General features: G+C 35.5%; 1 protein-coding gene across 1 annotated transcript in view; it reads right to left on the reverse strand.

Moving 5' to 3' along the window:
• Window positions 1-1,321: 1,321 nt before the first annotated feature.
• The window catches only part of LOC133549072 (DNA (cytosine-5)-methyltransferase 3A-like), a 76,739-nt gene continuing 57,758 nt past the window's right edge, over window positions 1,322-20,302 (reverse strand). Inside the window, exons 19-23 of the mRNA XM_061894172.1 lie at window positions 16,767-16,915; window positions 14,331-14,416; window positions 12,811-12,880; window positions 11,543-11,661; window positions 1,322-7,451 (exon numbers count right to left, since the gene is read on the reverse strand). Of these exons, the coding sequence (XP_061750156.1) occupies window positions 7,307-7,451; window positions 11,543-11,661; window positions 12,811-12,880; window positions 14,331-14,416; window positions 16,767-16,915 (569 nt within the window). The 3' untranslated portion in view covers window positions 1,322-7,306. The remainder of the gene's footprint in view (window positions 7,452-11,542; window positions 11,662-12,810; window positions 12,881-14,330; window positions 14,417-16,766; window positions 16,916-20,302) is intronic.

Below are 20,302 nucleotides of genomic sequence, written 5' to 3' on the forward strand. Positions count from 1 at the left end.
CAGTGAGCTGCCTCTATTTTTTAAATTGTATTTATTTACTAGCAAGCTGGTCTCGCTTTGCTCGACATTTTTAATTCTAAGAGAGACAAAATTCAAATAGAATTTGAAAATCCAAGAAAATATTTGAAAAACTTGGTCTTCACTTGTTTAAGTAAAATCATTTATTTTTTTACTTTGCTTCTTAGAACTTTCAGAAAGACAATTTTAGAGAAAAAATACAACCTTAAATATGGTTTTAAGATTTTTAAACACATATACCTTTTTACCTTTTAAATTCCTTCCTCTTCTTTCCTGACAATTTAAATCAATAATCAAGTATTTTTTTTATTTGTAAAGAATAATAAAAACAATTAATTTAATTCTTCATTTTAGCTTCTGTTTTTTCAACGAAGAATATTTGTGAAATATTTCTTTAAACTCATTATGATTAAAATTCCCCCCCAAAATATTCTGGCAAATCTAGAAAATCTTTAGAATCAAATTTAAATCTTATTTCAAAGTCTTTTGAATTTCTTTTAAAAAAAAAATTCTGGAAAATCTAGAATAAATAATGATTTGTCTTTGTCAGAAATATAGCTTGGTCCAATTTGTTATATATTCTAACAAAGTGCAGATTGGATTTTAACCTATTTGAAACATGTCATCAAAATTCTAAAATTAATCTTAATCAGGAAAAATTACTAATGATGTTCCATGAATTATTTTAATTTTTTCAAAATGATTCAAATTAGCTAGTTTTTCCTCTTCATTTTTTTCAGTTGAATTTTGAATTTTAAAGAGTCGAAATTCAAAATAAAATTTTAATTCTTTTCGTGTTTTCTCCTCTTTTAAACCGTTCAATTAAGTGGGTTTTTTTTTTTTTCATCATTTATTCTCTACAAAAAAACCTTCTGTAAAAGGGAAAAAAATGTATGTCGGAATGACAGACAGAAATACCCATTTTTTAATATATATAGATTTATTTATTAAAGGTAAATTGAGCAAATTGGCTATTTCTGGCCATTTATTGAAGTGTGTATCAAACTGGTAGCCCTTCGCATTAATCAGTACCCAAGAAGTAGCTATGGGTTCCAAAAAGGTTGCTGACCCCTGGTATACATATATATTTATAAATATATACGTATATATATATACGTATATATATATATATATATATATACACATATGTGTACATATGCATATATATGTGTATATATGTATATTTATACATATATACATATATAAATATATACATATATATGTATATATACACATACATATATATATATATATATATATATATATATATATATATATATATATATATATATATACACGCGGGCCGTAGTTTGGGGACCTCTGCTCCAGATCAATATGTCGAAAATAAATATAGTCTTTATTTCTATTTATTTATTTTATTTAATTTTTAATCCCGTTTGTCAAAAAACACACAAAATGTGCAATTTTTTTACCCCACAAATATTTCAAAGTGACAAACCGGAGCCTCAATAATTCATAACGACATTGACTTTAATTTATTGTTGTTGTTTTTTAGCAATGACAGCTTGAATAAAAATGCCATGCTTTGTGTTTTTAGTGAACATTGCAACTTTTTTTTCCCCTTATATTCGACCTGTTTGCTTTTTTTTTTTTTTAAATAGTATTTTTAGAATGTGTCATTAAATTTTTGGGATACCCTTGTTCTAGGGGAACTCTACTTTTAAAAAACATTTTAAAATATTGACTATATCGAATTGAAAAAAAATAAAAATAAAATAAGTAAATTTAAGAAAAATAATGAATCGATTTAGAATAAAATACATAATTTTGTGACAGCCCTACTCCCTGCTTCACAACTTCCACTTTATTCTTCCCACGAAGAAGAAAGGAGAAAAAAAAAAAAAGTTTTATTGAACGCATTTTATTATTGATATCGATTACGTGTCTATCGCGATATATGTTGATATCGTTTTATCGCCCGGTCTTCGACTGAAGTTGATCATTTTTTTTGTTTTTATGCCCTTTTTTGTTAAAAAACACACAAAATATGCAATATTTTCCCCACAAATATTTCATAGTAATTCATAACGACATTGACTTTAATTAATTGTTTTTTGTTGTTGTTTTTTAGCAATGACAGCTTGAATAAAAATGCCATGCTTTGTGTTTTTAGTGAACATTGCAACTTTTTTTTCCTGTTACATGTCACCTTTTTTAAAAACTATTTTTAGAATGTGCTAATAAAAAATTAGCCGTGACTTGGCCCAAAAGGGACAGGCGGTAGAAAAATGGATGGATGGATAAAACTTTTACTGTGATTTTAATACATCTTTTATCATAAAAAGCAAGCTTGATTCCCTTTTTGTTGATGAAAATGATGACATTTTGTCAAAGAACAGTTCATGGTATACACACCTACGCAGTATTTTGTCAAAGTGTGTACATCCTTCTTTTTTCTCATACATATTTTTTTTTTTTTTACGGCAGTGTGACTTCGATAAGAGACAATACTGTAGAACTTGGAAATACAGTATGACCTTGCTCATTGGCTCCAGGTAAATATATTTCCACAAAGTAGTATTTGATCATCACAATCCAATATTTGTACAGCTAAAGCATAAAAAAAGTCATTTTAGCACCTTTTAAATATGAGTCAACAACACCCAGATAATCACCTTGACACTCCTCCAGTCCAACATAGTAAGGCTGACCCAATCCGTGGTCACCACACTGGTATGGTCTCATCTAGCACCATCGTATGGATATTTTTACTTCATTTTGCCATTTTATGTTTCGAAAATGCTTCATTTATATAAGTCAACAACACCCAAATATTCACTTTGACACTCCTCCAGTCCAACATAGTAAGGCTGACCCAATCCGTGGTCACCGCACTGGTATGGTCTCATCTAGCACCATCGTATGGACATTTTTACTTCATTTAGCCATTTTATGTTTCGAAAATGCTTAATTTATATGAGTCAACAACACCCAAATAATCACTTTGACACTCTTCCAGTCCAACATAGTAAGGCTGAGCCAATCCGTGGTCACCGCACCGGTATGGTCTCATCTAGCACCGTCGTATGGATATTTTTACTTCATTTAGCCATTTTATGTTTCGAAAATGCTTCATTTATATGAGTCAACAACACCCAAATAATCACTTTGACACTCCTCCAGTCCAACATAGTAAGGCTGAGCCAATCCGTGGTCACCACACCGGTATGGTCTCATCTAGCACCGTGGTATGGATATTTTTACTTCATTTTGCCATTTTATGTTTCGAAAATGCTTCATTTAGGACAAAAAATGTGAAGGATATGCTAAAAAAATAAACAAAACTGAGTCATATACTTGAGAGTAGTCAGTGTGCAGCTTGTAAAGCGACATCCACTGCCTAGCTAGCTGCCAACACAAGTCAGGATCGTTGTGTCTCGGTGGGGCTGCACGAGTGCCGCCGGCATTGGGTAAAGCTGCGGTTCACAGAGGCGACTTCCAACATGGCCGTCGTGTCGAGCGACATTACTATGGAAGTAAACGTCGATGTGATTTAGGGTAGTCCGTTTGCGGCTTGTTTGGAGAATGTGTCAACAACACCCGGCCGTCATTGTTAGGCTCACTGAGCGAGTGCTGCCGGCAACAGGTAGAGCTGCAGTTCACAGAGGCGACTTCCAACATGGCCGTCGTGTCGAGCGACAATACTATCGAAGTAAACTTTGATGTAGTTTAGGGGAGTCCGTTTGCGGCTTGTATGGAGAATGTGTCAACAACACCCGGCCGTCATTGTTAGGCTCGCTGGCCACATGAGCGAGTGGTTTAGGGTTAGAGGCTTAAACAAGTTGAAAAACTTATTCGGGTGTTACCGTTTAGTGGACAATTGTACGGAATATGTACTGTACTGTGCAATCTACTAATAAAAGTTTCAATCAATCAATCAAAAGCCCGAGTACTGCCGGCAATGGGGAGAGCTGCGGTTCACGGAGGCGACTTCCAACATGGCCGTTGTGTCAAGCGACAATACTATGGAAGTAAACTGATGTAATTTAGGGTAGTCCGTTTGCGGCTTGTATGGAGAATGTCTCAACAACACCCGGCCGTCATTGTTAGGCTCACTGGGCGAGTGCTGCCGGCATTGGGGAGAGCTGCGGTTCACGGAGGCGACTTCCAACATGGCCGTCGTGTCGAGAGACAATACTATCGAAGTAAACTTTGATGTAAGTTAGGGTAGTCTGTGTGTGGCTTGTATGGAGAATGTGTCAACAACACCCGGCCGTCATTGTTAGGCTCGCTGGCCACATGAGCGAGTGGTTTAGGGTTAGGGGCTTAAACAATTTGAAAAACTTATTCGGGTGTTACCGTTTAGTGAACATTTGTACGGAATATGTACTGTACTGTGCAATCTACTAATAAAAGTTTCAATCAATCAATCAAAAGCCCGAGTCCTGCCGGCAACGGGTAGAGCTGCGGTTCACGGAGGCGACTTCCAACATGGCCGTCTTGTCGAGTGACAATACTATGAAAGTAAACTTTGATGTACTTTAGGGTAGTCTGTGTGCGGCTTGTATAGAGAATGTGTCAACAACACCCGGCCTTCGTTATTAGCGCTGCCAATAACGCCGAAGCGGCGCATGAATTCACATGTACTGTGACGCTTTGGAAAACCCGACGTACGTTTTATTTTGGTATGACGTGTGGTGGGGTACTCACCACACATCCGGACCGATACGGTGGCAATTCTTGGTACTCGAGAATCGATACCGGTACTCAACCGTGCCAATTTTCAGTGTTTGTCAATAAATATTAATTGTTTCTCTATGGTATGTGTTGTCTGACGGGGGAAGTAGCTCTTTCCAGGAAGCTGAGTGTGTTATGTTGCGCCCTAAAAAGTGTTAACACTGTAAGTATTCCAGCTGTTTGATTGTGACATTCATCTTAGTTGTACCTTCCATTACCCGAATTTGGAAGTGGTAAAACCGCCATGTTAAATCGCTAATGCTAATCAGTAGCATGTCTATGGAAAATCCCATGTATATTAGCATCAAGCTAGCGTGTTCGATTGTAAAAGTAGAGCCTTACTTTACTTATGTTGGAGCGTTTTTTTGAGTCCATTTCAGTGTCAAATCCGAAATGCTAGATGGCAGTAGCGGTGTGTCAGTCTCTGCTGAATCTCGTCTTTTGTTGCGCCCCAGAAAGTGTTAACAACGTAAGTGTCACACTTATCACTCACCAGCTGTTTGACTGCGTAAGTTCGTCCAAGTTGTAGTTTTCATTAATTAACAAATGTGGACGTGTCGAAACAGCCATGTAAAATCGCTAATGCTAATCATTAGCATGTCTATGGCAAATCCCATGTATATTAGCATCGAGCTAGCGCGTTTTGAAACTTTACGTCCGAGTTTGTGGTAGTAAATTTTGTAGCCATTCCTGGCGGGAACGAGTAATTGCTATGACAACGGGTGAGGCGACAAATCTTTAGGGGGAGGAGTCAAAAACATGATTTTATACCTGTATACGTGTATGTATGTTTATATATATAAGACTTGTCGATAATCTACAAATAAAACAATCAAGTATCAATTAAAAAAGTGCTTGATAATGTTGATAAAACAGCACAAAAAGTGGCTATAAAAAGGTAGAACTTTGTGAAGCCGCCCACGTTCTTGAAACAGTAAAGGCCTGTTGCTAGCGTGCTAACGTCGACATGCTAACAGTTAGCGTACCTAACGTAGCACAGTAAATGTCACACACTGTCTTTAGCATGCCGACATCTAACTAACGTCGACATGCTAACAGCTAGCGTGCGTAACGTGAAACTGGAGAAGTCACACGCTGTCGTCGGCATGCTAACATTTAGCTAACGTCGACATGCTAACAGTCAGCGTGCGCAACGTGAAACGGTAAACTTCACACACAGTTCGCTGTAGTTCGCATGCTAACATTTAGCTAACAGTTAGCATATGTAACATAAAATTGTAAATGTCACACACAGTTACCTGTAGTTCGCATGCTAACATTTAGCTAACGTCGACATGCTAAGAGTCGGCGTGCGTAAGGTAAAACAGTAAATGTCACACAGAGTTAGCTGTAGTTAGCACGCTAACATTTAGCTAACAGTTAGCATATGTAACATAACATTTTAAATGTCACACACAGTTACCTGTAGTTAGCATGCTAACAGTTAGCGTGCGTAACATAAAACTGTAAATGTCACACACATCCAGCTGTAGTTAGCATACTAACATTTAGCTAATGTCGACATGCTAACAGTTGGCGTGCGTAACGTGAAATAGTAAATGTCACACACAGTTAGCTGTAGTTAGCATGCTAACATTTAGCTTACAGTTAGCATGCGTATCATAAAACTGGAAATGTCACACAGAAAGCGGTAGTTAGCACGCTAACATGTAGCTTACAGTTAGCATGCGTACCTTAAAACTGTACGTCACAGTTAGCTGTAGTTAGCATGCTAACATTTAGCTAACAGTTAGCATGCGTAACATAAAACTGTAAATGTCACACACAGTTAGCTGTAGTTAGCATGCTAACATTTAGCTAACAGTTAGCATGCGTAACATTTAACTAACAGTTAGCATGTGTAACATAAAACTGTAAATGTCACACACAGCTTGCTGTAGTTAGCATGCTAACATTTAGCTAACAGTTAGCATGCGCAACATAAAACTGTAAACGACCTGTCATTAGCACGCTAATGTCACACAGTCAGCACTTTCACATTTAGCTAACGTCGACAAGCTAACAGCGTAAAAGAGTAAATGTCACACACCCTTGTTAGCATGTTAACGTTTAGCTAACTTTTAGCATCTGTAACATAAAACAGTAAATGTCACACAGTTAGCACGCTCACATTTAACTAACGTGGACATGCTAACAGCGTAAAAGAGTAAATGTCACACACCCTTGTTAGCATGCTAACGTTCAGCTAACAGTTAGCATCCGTAACATAAAACAGTAAATGTCCCACAGTTAGCACGCTCACATTTAGCTAACCTGGAAATGCTAACAGCGTAAAAGAGTAAACGTCACACACCCTTGTTAGCATGCTAATAGTTAGCACGCTAACAGTTACACAAAAAGTCTTCAAGTGAGCGGTTCAAGAGCACCAGTGGGAATGTGGATGTCGTCATGGTTACAGTAAGTACTACATAGCACCGTGTTGTCAGCTCCACCTGTGTGCTAACAGTGAGCTAAGAGGTATTTGTGATCCGCTGTTGTGTGGCCTGTGACGCCGGCCAGCAGGACAAAGAAGGCAGAGGGTTGAGACAGAAGGAGAAGGACAGAAAGTAGAGTCCAAGTTGTGTTTGGCTCACTGGCAGCAGGAGAAGTAATCCTTGAGCGGGGCAAAGAGGTGTCGGATGACAGGAACACTCCAGGAGCGACCCAGCAGTCTCTGGCGGGCCAGCCGGCTCATGTTGGACACGTCGGTGTAGTGCACTGGGAAGCCAAACACTCTGCAGCCCACAAACACAACATTGACTAGTGCACTGGGAAGCCAAACACTCTGCAGCCCACAAACACAACATTGACCAGTGCACAGGGAAGCCAAACACAACATCCACTTACTCACACACTAACAGACTGGGAGCACCTAATGAGGATTCTAACATGGAATGTTAGCATGTAGCTCACATACTTATGCTAGTGTTGCTAACCTGACGCTAAAATGTATTGTTAGCATGTAGCTCACATAACTATGCTAGTGTTGCTAACCTGACGCTAAAATTTATTGTTAGCATGTAGCTCGCATACTTATGCTAGTGTTGCTAACCTGCCGCTAAAATTTATTGTTAACATGTAGCTCACATAGTTATGCTAGTGTTGCTAACCTTACCGAATGTCAAAATGTAATGTTAGCACTGACTCACATACTTATGCTAGTGTAGCTAACCTGACACTAAAATGTATTGTTAGCATGTAGTTCACTTACTTATGCTAGTGTTGGTAACCTGACGCTGAAATTCATTGTTAGCATGTAGCTCATATAGTTATGCTAATGTTGCTAACCTGTCGCTAAAATGTATTGTTAGGATGTAGCTCACATAGTTATGCTAGTGTTGCTCACCTTGCTTAATGTTAAAATGTATGGTTAGCATGTAGCTCACATAGATATACTAGTGTTTTAACCCAGCATGATGTTATAATGTAATGTTAGCATGTAGCTCACGTAGCTATGTTAGTGTTGCTAACCTGACGCTAACCCAGCATGATTTTAAAGTGTAAGCATGTGACTCACATAGTTATGCTATGTTGCTAAGCTGGCATAATGTTAAAATGCAATGTTAGCTTGTAGTGCACATAGTTATGCTAGTGTAGCTAACCTGACGCTAAAATTTTATGTTAGCATGTCACTCACATAGTTATGCTAGTGTTGCTAACCTTACCTAATGTTAAAATGTAATGTTAGCACTGACTCACATACTTATACTAGTGTTGCTAACCCAGCATGATGTTAAAGTGTAAGCATGTAGCTCACATAGCTATGCTATGTTGCTAACCTGACGCTAAAATTTTATGTTAGCATGTCACTCACATAGTTATGCTAGTGTTGCTAACCTTACCTAATGTTAAAATGTAATGTTAGCACTGACTCACATACTTATACTAGTGTTGCTAACCCAGCATGATGTTAAAGTGTAAGCATGTAGCTCACATGGCTATGCTATGTTGCTAACCTTGCCTAATGTTAAAGTGTATGGTTAGCATGTAGCGCACATAGTTATGCTATGTTGCTGAACTTGCATAATGTTAAAGTGGACCGTTAGCATGTAGCTCACATAGTTATGCTAGTGTGGCTAACATTACGTAATGTTAAAATGTAATGTTAGCACTGACTCACATACTTATGCTAGTGTTGCTAACCTGACGCTAAAACATATTGTTAGCATGTAGCTCACATAGTTATGCTAGTGTTGCTAAACTGATGTTAACATTTATTGTTAGCATGTAGCTCACATAGTTATGCTATGTTGCTGAACTTGCATAATGTTAAAGTGGACCGTTAGCATGTAGCTCACATAGTTATGCTAGTGTGGCTAACCTTACGTAATGTTAAAATGTAATGTTAGCACTGACTCACATACTTATGCTAGTGTTGCTAACCTGACGCTAAAACATATTGTTAGCATGTAGCTCACATAGTTATGCTAGTGTTGCTAAACTGATGTTAACATTTATTGTTAGCATGTAGCTCACATAGTTATGCTAGTGTTGCCAACCTGACGCTAAAATTTATTGTTAGCATTTGGCTCACATAGTTATGCTAGTGTTGCTAACCTGATGCTAAAATTTATTCTTAGCATGTAGCTCACATAGCTATGCTAGTGCCGCTGAGCTAGCATGATAGTAAAGTGTAAGGTTAGCATGTAGCACAAATAGTTTTGCTGGTGTTGGTAACCCGGCATGATGTTAAAGTGTAATGTTAGCATGTAGCTCACATAGTTCATTAGGGTTGCTAACCTTGCCTAATGCTAAAATGTAATATTAGCATGTAGCTCACATGGCTATGCTAATGTTGCTAAACCAGCATGATGTTAGACTGTCATGTTAGCATGTAGCTCACATAGTTATGCTAGTGTTGCTAACCTGACGCTAAAATGTATTGTTAGCATGTAGCTCACATAGTTATACTAGTGTTGGTAACCTGACACTAACATTTATTGTTAGCATGTAGCTCACATAGTTATGCTAGTGTTGCTAACCTGATGATAACATTTATTGTTAGCATGTAGCTCACATACTTATGCTACTGTTGCTAACCTGACGCTAAAATGTAATGTTAGCATGTAGCTCACATACTTATGCTAGTGTTGCTAACCTGACACTAAAATTTATTGTTAGCATGTAGCCAACATAGCTATGCTAGTGTTGCTAACCTGACGCTAAAATGTATTGTTAGCATGTAGCTCAAATACTTATGCTAGTGTTGCTAACCCAGCATGATGTTAAAGTGGAATGTTAGCATGTCACTCACATGGTTATGTTAGTGTTGTTAACCTGACGCTAAAATTCATTATTAGCATGTAGCTCACATAGTTATGCCAGTGTTGTGCTATGCTAGTGTTGGTAACCCAGCATAATGTTAAAGTGTAAGCATGTAGCGCGCGTAGTTATGCTATGTTGCTAAGCTTGCATAATGTTAAAGTGGAACGTTAGCATATAGCGCACGTAGTTATGCTAGTGTTGCTAACCTTACCTAATGTTAAAATGTAATGTTAGCACTGACTCACATACTTATGCTAGTGTAGCTAACCTGAAGCTAAAACATATTGTTAGCATGTAGCTCACATAGTTATGCTAGTGTTGCTAACCTTACCTAATGTTAAAATGTAATGTTAGCACTGACTCACATACTTATGCTAGTGTAGCTAACCTGACGCTAAAATTTATTGTTAGCATGTAGCTCACATACTTATGCTAGTGTTGCTAACCTGACGCTAAAATTGATTGTTAGCATGTAGCTCACATAGCTATGCTAGTGTTGCTGACCTGACGCTAAAATGTATTGTTAGCAAGTAGCTCACATAGCTATGCTAGTGTTGCTATCCTGACGCTAAAATGTATTGTTAGCAAGTAGCTCACATAGCTATGCTAGTGTTGCTAACCTGACGCTAAAATTCATTGTTAGCATGTAGCTCATATAGTTATGCTAGTGTTGCTAACCTGTGGCTAAAATTTATTGTTAGCAGATAGCTCACATACTTATGCTAGTGTTGCTAACCTGACACTAAAATTTATTGTTAGCATGTAGCTCACATAGCTATACTAGTGTTGCTAACCTAGCATGATGTTAAAATGTAATGTTAGCATGTAGCTCACATAGCTATGCTAGTGTTGCTAACCTTGTCTAATGTTAAAATGTAATGTTAGCATGTAGTTCAGATACCTATGTCAGTGTTGCTAACCTGACACTAAAATTCATTGTTAGCATGTGGCTCACGTTGCTATGCTATGTTGCTAAGCTTGTATAATGTTAAAGTGGAATGTTAGCATGTCGCTCATATAGTTATGCTAGTGCCGCTGAGCTAGCATGATAGTAACGTGTAATGTTAGCATGTAGCCCAGATAGCTGTGCTATGTTGCTAAGCTTGCATAATGTTAAAGTGGAATGTTAGCATGCAGCTCACATAGTTATACTGTTACTAACCTTGCCTAATGTTAAAATGTAATGTTAGCATGTAGCTCGCATAGCTATGCTATGTTGCTAACCTTGCCTAATGTTAAAATGTAATGTTAGCATGTCGCTCACATTGTTATGCTAGTGTTGTTAACCCAGCATGATGTTGAAATGTAATGTTAGCATGTAGCTCACATAGCTATGCTAGTGTTGCTAACCTGATGCTAAAGTTTCTTGTTAGCATGTCGCTCACATAGTTATGCTAGTGTTGCTAACCTTGCCTAATGTTGAAATGTAATGTTAGCATGTAGCTCACATAGTTATGCTAGTTTTCCTAACCCAGCATGATGTTAAAATGTAATGTTAGCCTGTAGCACGCGTAGCCATTCTACGTTGCTAACCCAGCAGATTGTACAAAAAAGGTGCTACCTCTCCATCTCGGTGCACCACAGGATGTCCTCCTTGTGGTTCATGAAGACGGGGAAGTGCTGGTCCTTTCCCTGCTTGACCGAGTTGGACCTGGTGGTGATGGTCCTCACTTTGTCGAACTGCCGCGGGACAGAAAAGTGTCATGAGACGTCCACGCTGAAAGTTACCTGCTCGGACGCTACCATGCTACCACACTACAATGCTACCATACTACCATGCTACCTGCTGGGACGCTACCATGCCACCATGCTACCTGCCCGGACGCTACCATGCTACCTGCTTGGACACTACCATGCTACTATGCTTCCATGCTACCTGCTCGGACTTTACCATGCTACCATACTACCTGCTCTGACGCTACCATGCTACCTGCTTGGACGTTACCATGCTACCACGCTACCATGCTACCTGCTCAGACGCTACCATGCTACCTGCTCGGAAGCTACCATGATACTACGCTACCATGCTACCACACTACCACGCTACCATGCTACCTGCTCAGACGCTACCATGCTACCATGCGACCTGCTCGGACGCTACCACACTACCACGGTACAATGCTACATGCTTTGACGCTACCATGCTATTATGCTACCATGCTACCTGCTCGGACGCTACCATGCTACCACACTACCATGCTACCTGCTCGGACGCTACCACGCTACCATGCTACCTGCTCGGACGCTACCACGCTACCATGCTACCTGCTCGGAAGCTACCATGCTACCTGCTCGGACGCTACCATGCTACCATGCTACCTGCTCAGACGCTACCACGCTATGATGCTACCACGCTACCATGCTACCTGCTTGGACGCTACCATGCTCCCATGCTACCTGCTCGGAAGCTACCATGATACTATGCTACCATGCTACCACACTACCACGATACCATGCTACCTGCTCGGACGCTACCATGCTACTATGCTACCTGCTTGGACGCTACCACACTACCACGCTATAATGCTACATGCTCGGATGCTACCATGCTATTATGCTACCATGCTACCACACTACCATACTACCAGCTCGGACGCTACCACGCTACCATGCTACCTGCTCGGTCGCTACCACGCTACCATTCTACCTGCTCGGAAGCTACCATGCTACCATGCTACCTGCTCGGACGCTACCACACTACCACGCTACAATGCTACCATGCTACATGCTCGGACGCTACCATGCTATTATGCTACCTGCTCGGACGCTACCATGCTACCACACTACCATGCTACCATGCTACCATGCCACCATGGGGCGGGCGCTCACCTTGGCAGTTCTCCCGTGCTCCAGACAGTCCTGCAAGTCCAACCTGTCGCCGCACGTGGCCGTCAGAGGCCTGGGGACACACAGCACCTCCATTTCACTCATTTTGGAAAAAGCTAAACATGTTAGCCCGTAGGCTACTAGGCGCTAGCAGCTACACCACAGCTAAGCACACAAGCTAGGCACATCCAGATAGCACATTTGTCAATATAAAATAATTACAGTTGCACAATACTTATACGTACAAAGTCTTCAGGGCAAAGTGTTAAAACCGCCATGTAAAATCGCTAATGCTAATCAGTAGCATTTCAATAGCAAAACCAATGTATGTTAGCATCAAGCTAGCGCATTTTTGTAAAAGTAGAGCCTTACTTTATTCATGTTGGAGCGTTTTTTTTAAGTCAATTTCAGTCTCAAGTCCAAGATGTTAGATAGCAGTAGTGGTGTGTCAGTCTCTGCCGAATCTAGTCTTTTGTTGCGCCCTAGGAAGTGTGAATACTATAAGTGTTGCACTTATTACACGGCAGCTGTTTGATTGCAACGTGCATCTTCATTGTAGTTTTTTATCGACACATTTGGACGTGTTAAAACCGCCATGTAAAATCGCTAATGCTAATCAGTAGCATTTCAATTGCAAAACCAATGTATATTAGCATCAAGCTAGCTCATTTTTTGTAAAAGTAGAGCCTTACTTTACTTTTATTGGAGCATTTTTTGGAGTCAATTTCAGTCTCAAGTACAAGGTGTTAGATGGCAGTGGTGGTGTGTCAGTCTCTGCCGAATATAGTCTTTTGTTGCGCCCTAGGAAGTGTTAATACTGTAAGTATTCCACTTATTACATGGTGAGGTCTCCTATTAGAAAGCATTTAGTAACAAACGTGCGCATTATTCAACTCACTGCATTATTGTGACCACTAGGTGTCACAATAATGCAAAAAAAAATTGTTTTGGTCTTACTTTGGCCCAAAATAGCACGGGAACGTTTTGAAAATGTCCACGTTCCAAAGAAGCCTCTTGGCAAAAATACTTCCGAGTTAGTTGAAAATTCTGGAGAAAAAAAATTGGCGCGGTTACAAAAACGCAGTGAAGACTTTGTCTTGGTGTATTTTCAACTTAAAGCACTTTCTGTTTAGCATTCTTATGTCGGCAGTTCAACAGTAAAAATGTTGGGAAAAGCAGCTTGGGCGACACCTGCAACTGCCACGACACATTCATTTAGCATCATTCAAATCTTACGATATAATAAAAAACAACCATGATAGTCTCGTTAAATGTCAACGTGGTAAATTTTAAGCATGAAATAATATAGAACAAACAACAAATGTAGAATCACACATTTTTACAATGGAGTTCAGGGTGCACATCGCCATACGTTTGACAGCCCTTTATCAGAGAGTAGTTGGTTGTAAGTAAACAAAACGATTTCACCAGCAACAACTTGACTAGACTTTTAACATTCGTCCACTGACTCAGCAAACTTGGCTAACTGGCAAAATGACAGAGCTAGCGTTAGCTTTACCCACCTGTTCATGCCGGGGAGGTTCCCCCAGAAGTAGCGAGCGCGGTGAGCGGCCGACACCTCCTTGGCGTCGATCATCACCGGGTTGCACTGGCCGGCACACAACAGAAAAAACACAGTAAGATGCTAGCTGGCATTTTTAACAAAATATTTGGAAGTCCGTGGCCACAAGGGGGCGTGAGTTGGTCACCGTCCAAAGTCATGTTCCAGGCAGGATTTCACAATTTTTTTTTTTTAGGGATTGTCCTTGCCTAAAAGGCAAACATTTTACAGAAATGTATGTAAAAAAAAAAAAAAAAATGACATACATTTTTTTCAACATGATTAGCTTGAGCATGCTAACGTTAACAGTTAGCATGTGTTAATTACCAAGTCATGTGACTATTATGATCTTTTTTTCTACATTTAAAACACTTCCTTGCGGTCGACAAATTGCCCGCTAACAGTTAGCCTGTGTCGAGCGACAACTTATATGATGACACTGAGGTGTTTGGCTGGGGAATTGGCTTAAAAAGTCAGCGCGCTAATGTTAACATGCTAGCATGCTAACGATGGATTCGAACCGATTCTCGCAATGTATTAGAGAAACTTTTTCGAAACGGTTTACAGGTTAGAAAAACTCCTTCTGGTCGTATGGAGATGGTCTAAATATATATATAAATATATATATACATATATATATATGTATATATATATACACACACATATATATATATGTATATATATATATATATATATACATGTATATATATATATACATATACATGTATATATATATATATATATATACATGTGTAAGTATATATATATATACATACATACACATATATATACACATACATATATACATACATGTATACATAAATATATATAATACATATAAACATACATACACACATATATACACATACATATATATATATATATATGTATATACTTTATATATATATAAATATACAGTATATACACATATATATAGATACATACATTTATGTACATATATATATGTACACATACATGTGTATATATACACATATATATACATACATATATACAGTATATACATGCATAATATATACATAAATATATATATAATACATATTTATACATACATACACATACATATATATACAGTATATACACACATATATAGATACATACATTTATATACATATATATATGTACACATACATGTATATATATACATACACATATATATACATATATACAGTATATACATACATATATATACATAAATATATATATATAATACATATATACATACATACATATATATACAGTCTATACACACATATAGATACATACATTTATATACATATATATACATCCATTTTCTACCGCTTATTCCCTTTTGGGGTCGCGGGGGGCGCTGGCGCCTATCTCAGCTACAATCGGGCGGAAGGCGGGGTACACCCTGGACAAGTCGCCACCTCATATACACAGTAAATACATATATATATACATACGTATAAATACATACATAAATACATATATATATAAAGTATATACATACCGTATATATACATATATATATATATATAAATATATATAATACATACATACAGTATATGTACACATATATATAGATATATATATAAACATACAAATATATATACATCCGTACATATAAACACACACACATACATACATACATATATATATATATATATATATATATATATATACATACATACATACCAATATATATATATTTTATTAATTAATCAATTTAGAATCGTGATGAAAAAAAAACACAATTCAAATGTGAATCGATTTCTTTGCGCACGCCTAAAGTTTAGCTCGGTCCTCCAGTGATAATGTTACCTCGGGTACTAAACTGTGCAGCCAATCAATCCCCACCGTGTACGGAGTGGGGACCCACAATTACCTGCGAGCTTGTCAGAAAGGGTACTAAAAACAAATAGTATTCGGTCACGGCATTAACCTGCAAGTCCGACCACGCACTTTTTCAAGAAAAATGGGCCGATACAGTACCGATCGGTACGTTCCTGACAAAAAAACAAAACACGTGGGACGTAGTTGACCCAACTTTCATGACGGACATTTGTAAACTGGTGACCGCGCTCATTTTTGTTGACCACCAGAAACAATCATCACACTTCAACATCTCTAACATCAATCAATAAATCTCAATTCTCTTTGTTTTGTTTTTATTCAGTGACTTTTCTCTCTATTTCTTTTCTTTTTTTCTCTCTCTGCTTGTGATGAAGGTACTTTTTCTTCTTTTCTCCTTTTTTTTTCTTTTAAAAAACATTTATTTTTTGAGGGGGAAAAGTGTCGGTTTCTCCGTACTTATATTATAATTTCCCTGTCAAATGAACTAATTATTATTATTATTATTAAAAAAAAAAAAAAGGAAGGCTTATCGGTCCAAGTAGAAAGAAACATGGGGTCTGACCTCCAGGAAGCGGGAAATGTCCCTCTTGTCACTGACGCCCATGGCCACCACGTTCTCAAAGAGCCAGAAGAAAGGTCGCTCTTCGCCCGTCTTGGGCCGAGCCTCGTGCAGCAGTCTGTAGAACTCGAAGAACAGGCGCCCGGTTCCCTCTGCGGGGGACCAGAAGGAGACCATCATGTAGACCAGGAGAGTCCAAAGTGGGGCCCAGGGGCTTTTTTTTTTTTAACAATTGTCCTTGTGGATCATTAAAGTTTGTCCAAGTGTAAAAAAAATATATGAAAATAAAATAAGTTAAATTCCCTTCAGGATGATTAAAGTTTGTCTAAGTGTAAAAAATAAAAATAAATAAAACCAAATAAAAATGTAATTCCCTTGTAGATCCCTAAAGTTTGTCTAAGTGTAAAAAAAAATAAAAATAAAATATTGTTTTAATTCCCTTGTGGATCATTAAAGTCTGTAAGTGTAAAAAAATTGAAATAAAATAAAATAAAATTAGAAAAAAAAAATGATTCCCTTGTGGATCATTAAAGTTTGTCTAAGTCTAAAAATATATATAAAAATAAAATAAATTAAATTCCATTGTGAATGTTTAAAGTTTGTCTAAGTGTAAAAAAATAAAAAATAAAATATAATAAAAATGTAATTCCCTTGTGGATCCCTAAAGTTTGTCTAAGTGTAAAAATGAAAATAAATAAAATAAAATAAAAATGTAATTCCCTTGTGGATCCCTAAAATTTGTCTAAGTGTAAAAAAAAAATTGTTTTAATTCCCTTGTGGATCATTAAAGTCTAAGTGTAAAAAAATAAAATAAAATAAAAAATAAAAAATTATTCCCTTGTGGATCATTAAAGAAGTTTGTCTAAGTGTAAAAAATAAAAATAAATAAAATAAAATAAAAATGTAATTCCCTTGTGGATCCCTAAAATTTGTCTAAGTGTAAAAAAAAAATTGTTTTAATTCCCTTGTGGATCATTAAAGTCTAAGTGTAAAAAAATAAAATAAAATAAAAAATAAAAAATTATTCCCTTGTGGATCATTAAAGAAGTTTGTCTAAGTGTAAAAAATAAAAATAAATAAAATAAAATAAAAATGTAATTCCCTTGTGGATCCCTAAAATTTATCTACGTGTAAAAAAAAAATGTTTTAATTCCCTTGTGGATCATTAAAGTCTAAGTGTAAAAAAATTAAATTAAAATAAAATAAAAAATAAAAAATTATTCCCCTGTGGATCATTAAAGAAGTTTGTCTAAGTGTAAAAAATAAAAATAAATAAAATAAAATAAAAATGTAATTCCCTTGTGGATCCCTAAAATTTATCTACGTGTAAAAAAAAAATGTTTTAATTCCCTTGTGGATCATTAAAGTCTAAGTGTAAAAAAATTAAAATAAAATAAAATAAAAAATAAAAAATTATTCCCCTGTGGATCATTAAAGAAGTTTGTCTAAGTGTAAAAAATAAAAATAAATAAAATAAAATAAAAACGGAATTCCCTTGTGGATCCCTAAAATTTGTCTAAGTGTAAAAAAAAAATAGTTTTAATTCCCTTGTGGATCATTAAAGTCTGTAAGTGTAAAAAACTTAAAATAAAATAAAATTAAATTAAAAAAAAAATTATTCCCTTGTGGATCATTAAAGTTTGTCTAAGTGTAAAAAAATATGTAAAAATAAAATCAATTAAATTCCCTTGTGAATGTTTAAAGTTTGTCTAAGTGTAAAAAATTTAATAAATAAATAAATAAAATATAATAAAAATATAATTCCCTTGTGGATCCCTAAAGTTTGTCTAAGTGTAAAAAAAAATAAATAAAAAATTGTTTTAATTTCTTTGTGGATCATTAAAGTTTGTAAGTGTAAAAAAATTTAAATAAAATTAAATTAAAAAAAATAATTCCCTTGTGGATCATTAAAGTTTGTCTAGGTGTAAAAAATATATAAAAATTAAATAAATTAAATTCCCTTGTGAATGTTTAAAGTTTGTCTAAGTGTAAAAAATAAAAATAAATAAAATAAAATAAAAATGTAATTCCCTTGTGGACCATTAAAGTCTGTAAGTGTAAAAAGATTTAAATAAAAAAAAAAAAAAAAGAAAGAAAGAAATAATTCCCTTGTGGATAATTAAAGTTTGTCTAAGTGTAAAAAAATATAATAGAAAAAATGTATTAAGTCCCTTGTGGATCATTTAAGTCTGTAAGTATAAAAAACAAATAAATAAAATTCCCTTGTGGATCATTAAAGTTTTTCTAAGTGTAGAAAAAGATAAAATAAAATACATTTAAATTCCCTTGTGGATCATTAAAGTTTGTTTAAGTGTATAAAAAGATAAAATAAAATACAATAAAATACATTTAAATTCCTTTGTGGATCATTAAAGTCTGTAAGTGAAAAAAAATAACACTAAAATAAAATAAAATAAAAAATAAATAAAATAAAATAAAAAATGTAATTCCCTTGTGGATCCCTAAAGTTTGTCTAGGTGTTAAAAAAAAAGTAATAAAAAAAATAATTGGTTTAATTCCCTTGTGGATCATTAAAGTATGTAAGTGTAAAAAAATAAAAATAAAATAAAAATAAAAATAATAATAATTCCCTTGTGGATCATTAAAGTTTGTCTAAATGTAGAAAAAAAAATAATGAAAAAATGTGTTAATTCCCTTGTGGATCATTTAAGTCTGTTAGTGTAAAAAATAAATAAATAAAATTCCCTTGTGGATCATTAAAGTTTGTCTAAGTGTAGAAAAAGATAAAATAAAATAAAATAAAATACATTTAAATTCCTTTGTGGATCATTAAAGTCTGTAAGTGAAAAAAAATAACACTAAAATAAAATAAAATAAAAAATAAATAAAATAAAATAAAAAATGTAATTCCCTTGTGGATCCCTAAAGTTTGTCTAGGTGTTAAAAAAAAAGTAATAAAAAAAATAATTGTTTTAATTCCCTTGTGGATCATTAAAGTATGTAAGTGTAAAAAAATAAAAATAAAATAAAAATAAAAATAATAATAATTCCCTTGTGGATCATTAAAGTTTGTCTAAATGTAGAAAAAAAAATAATGAAAAAATGTGTTAATTCCCTTGTGGATCATTTAAGTCTGTTAGTGTAAAAAATAAATAAATAAAATTCCCTTGTGGATCATTGAAGTTTGTCTAAGTGTAGAAAAAGATAAAATAAAATAAAATAAAAGACATTTAAATTCCCTTATGGATCATTAAAGTTGGTCTAAGTGTAGAAAAAGATTTAAAAATAAATTCAAATTCCCTTGTGGATCATTAAGGTCTGTAAGTGTAAAAAAATAACACTAAAATAAAATAAAAAATAAAGTCCCTTGTGGATCATTAAAGTTTGTCTAAGTCTAGTAAAAAAAAATTAAAAAAAATGAAAGTGTAATATTTGAAGTGAAGTAATTGGAGCCTTAAATATGTCAATAATTCATTATTATTTTTTTGAGAAAGTTTAGAATCGAATGGACTTTATTGTCATTATATTTGCAGATGATGAGATTAAGGACTCCAATTTAAGGTGCGGTAGCAGAAATA

The sequence above is a fragment of the Nerophis ophidion genome, linkage group LG03 (genome assembly GCF_033978795.1).
Source record: "Nerophis ophidion isolate RoL-2023_Sa linkage group LG03, RoL_Noph_v1.0, whole genome shotgun sequence".
NCBI lineage: Eukaryota > Metazoa > Chordata > Actinopteri > Syngnathiformes > Syngnathidae > Nerophis > Nerophis ophidion.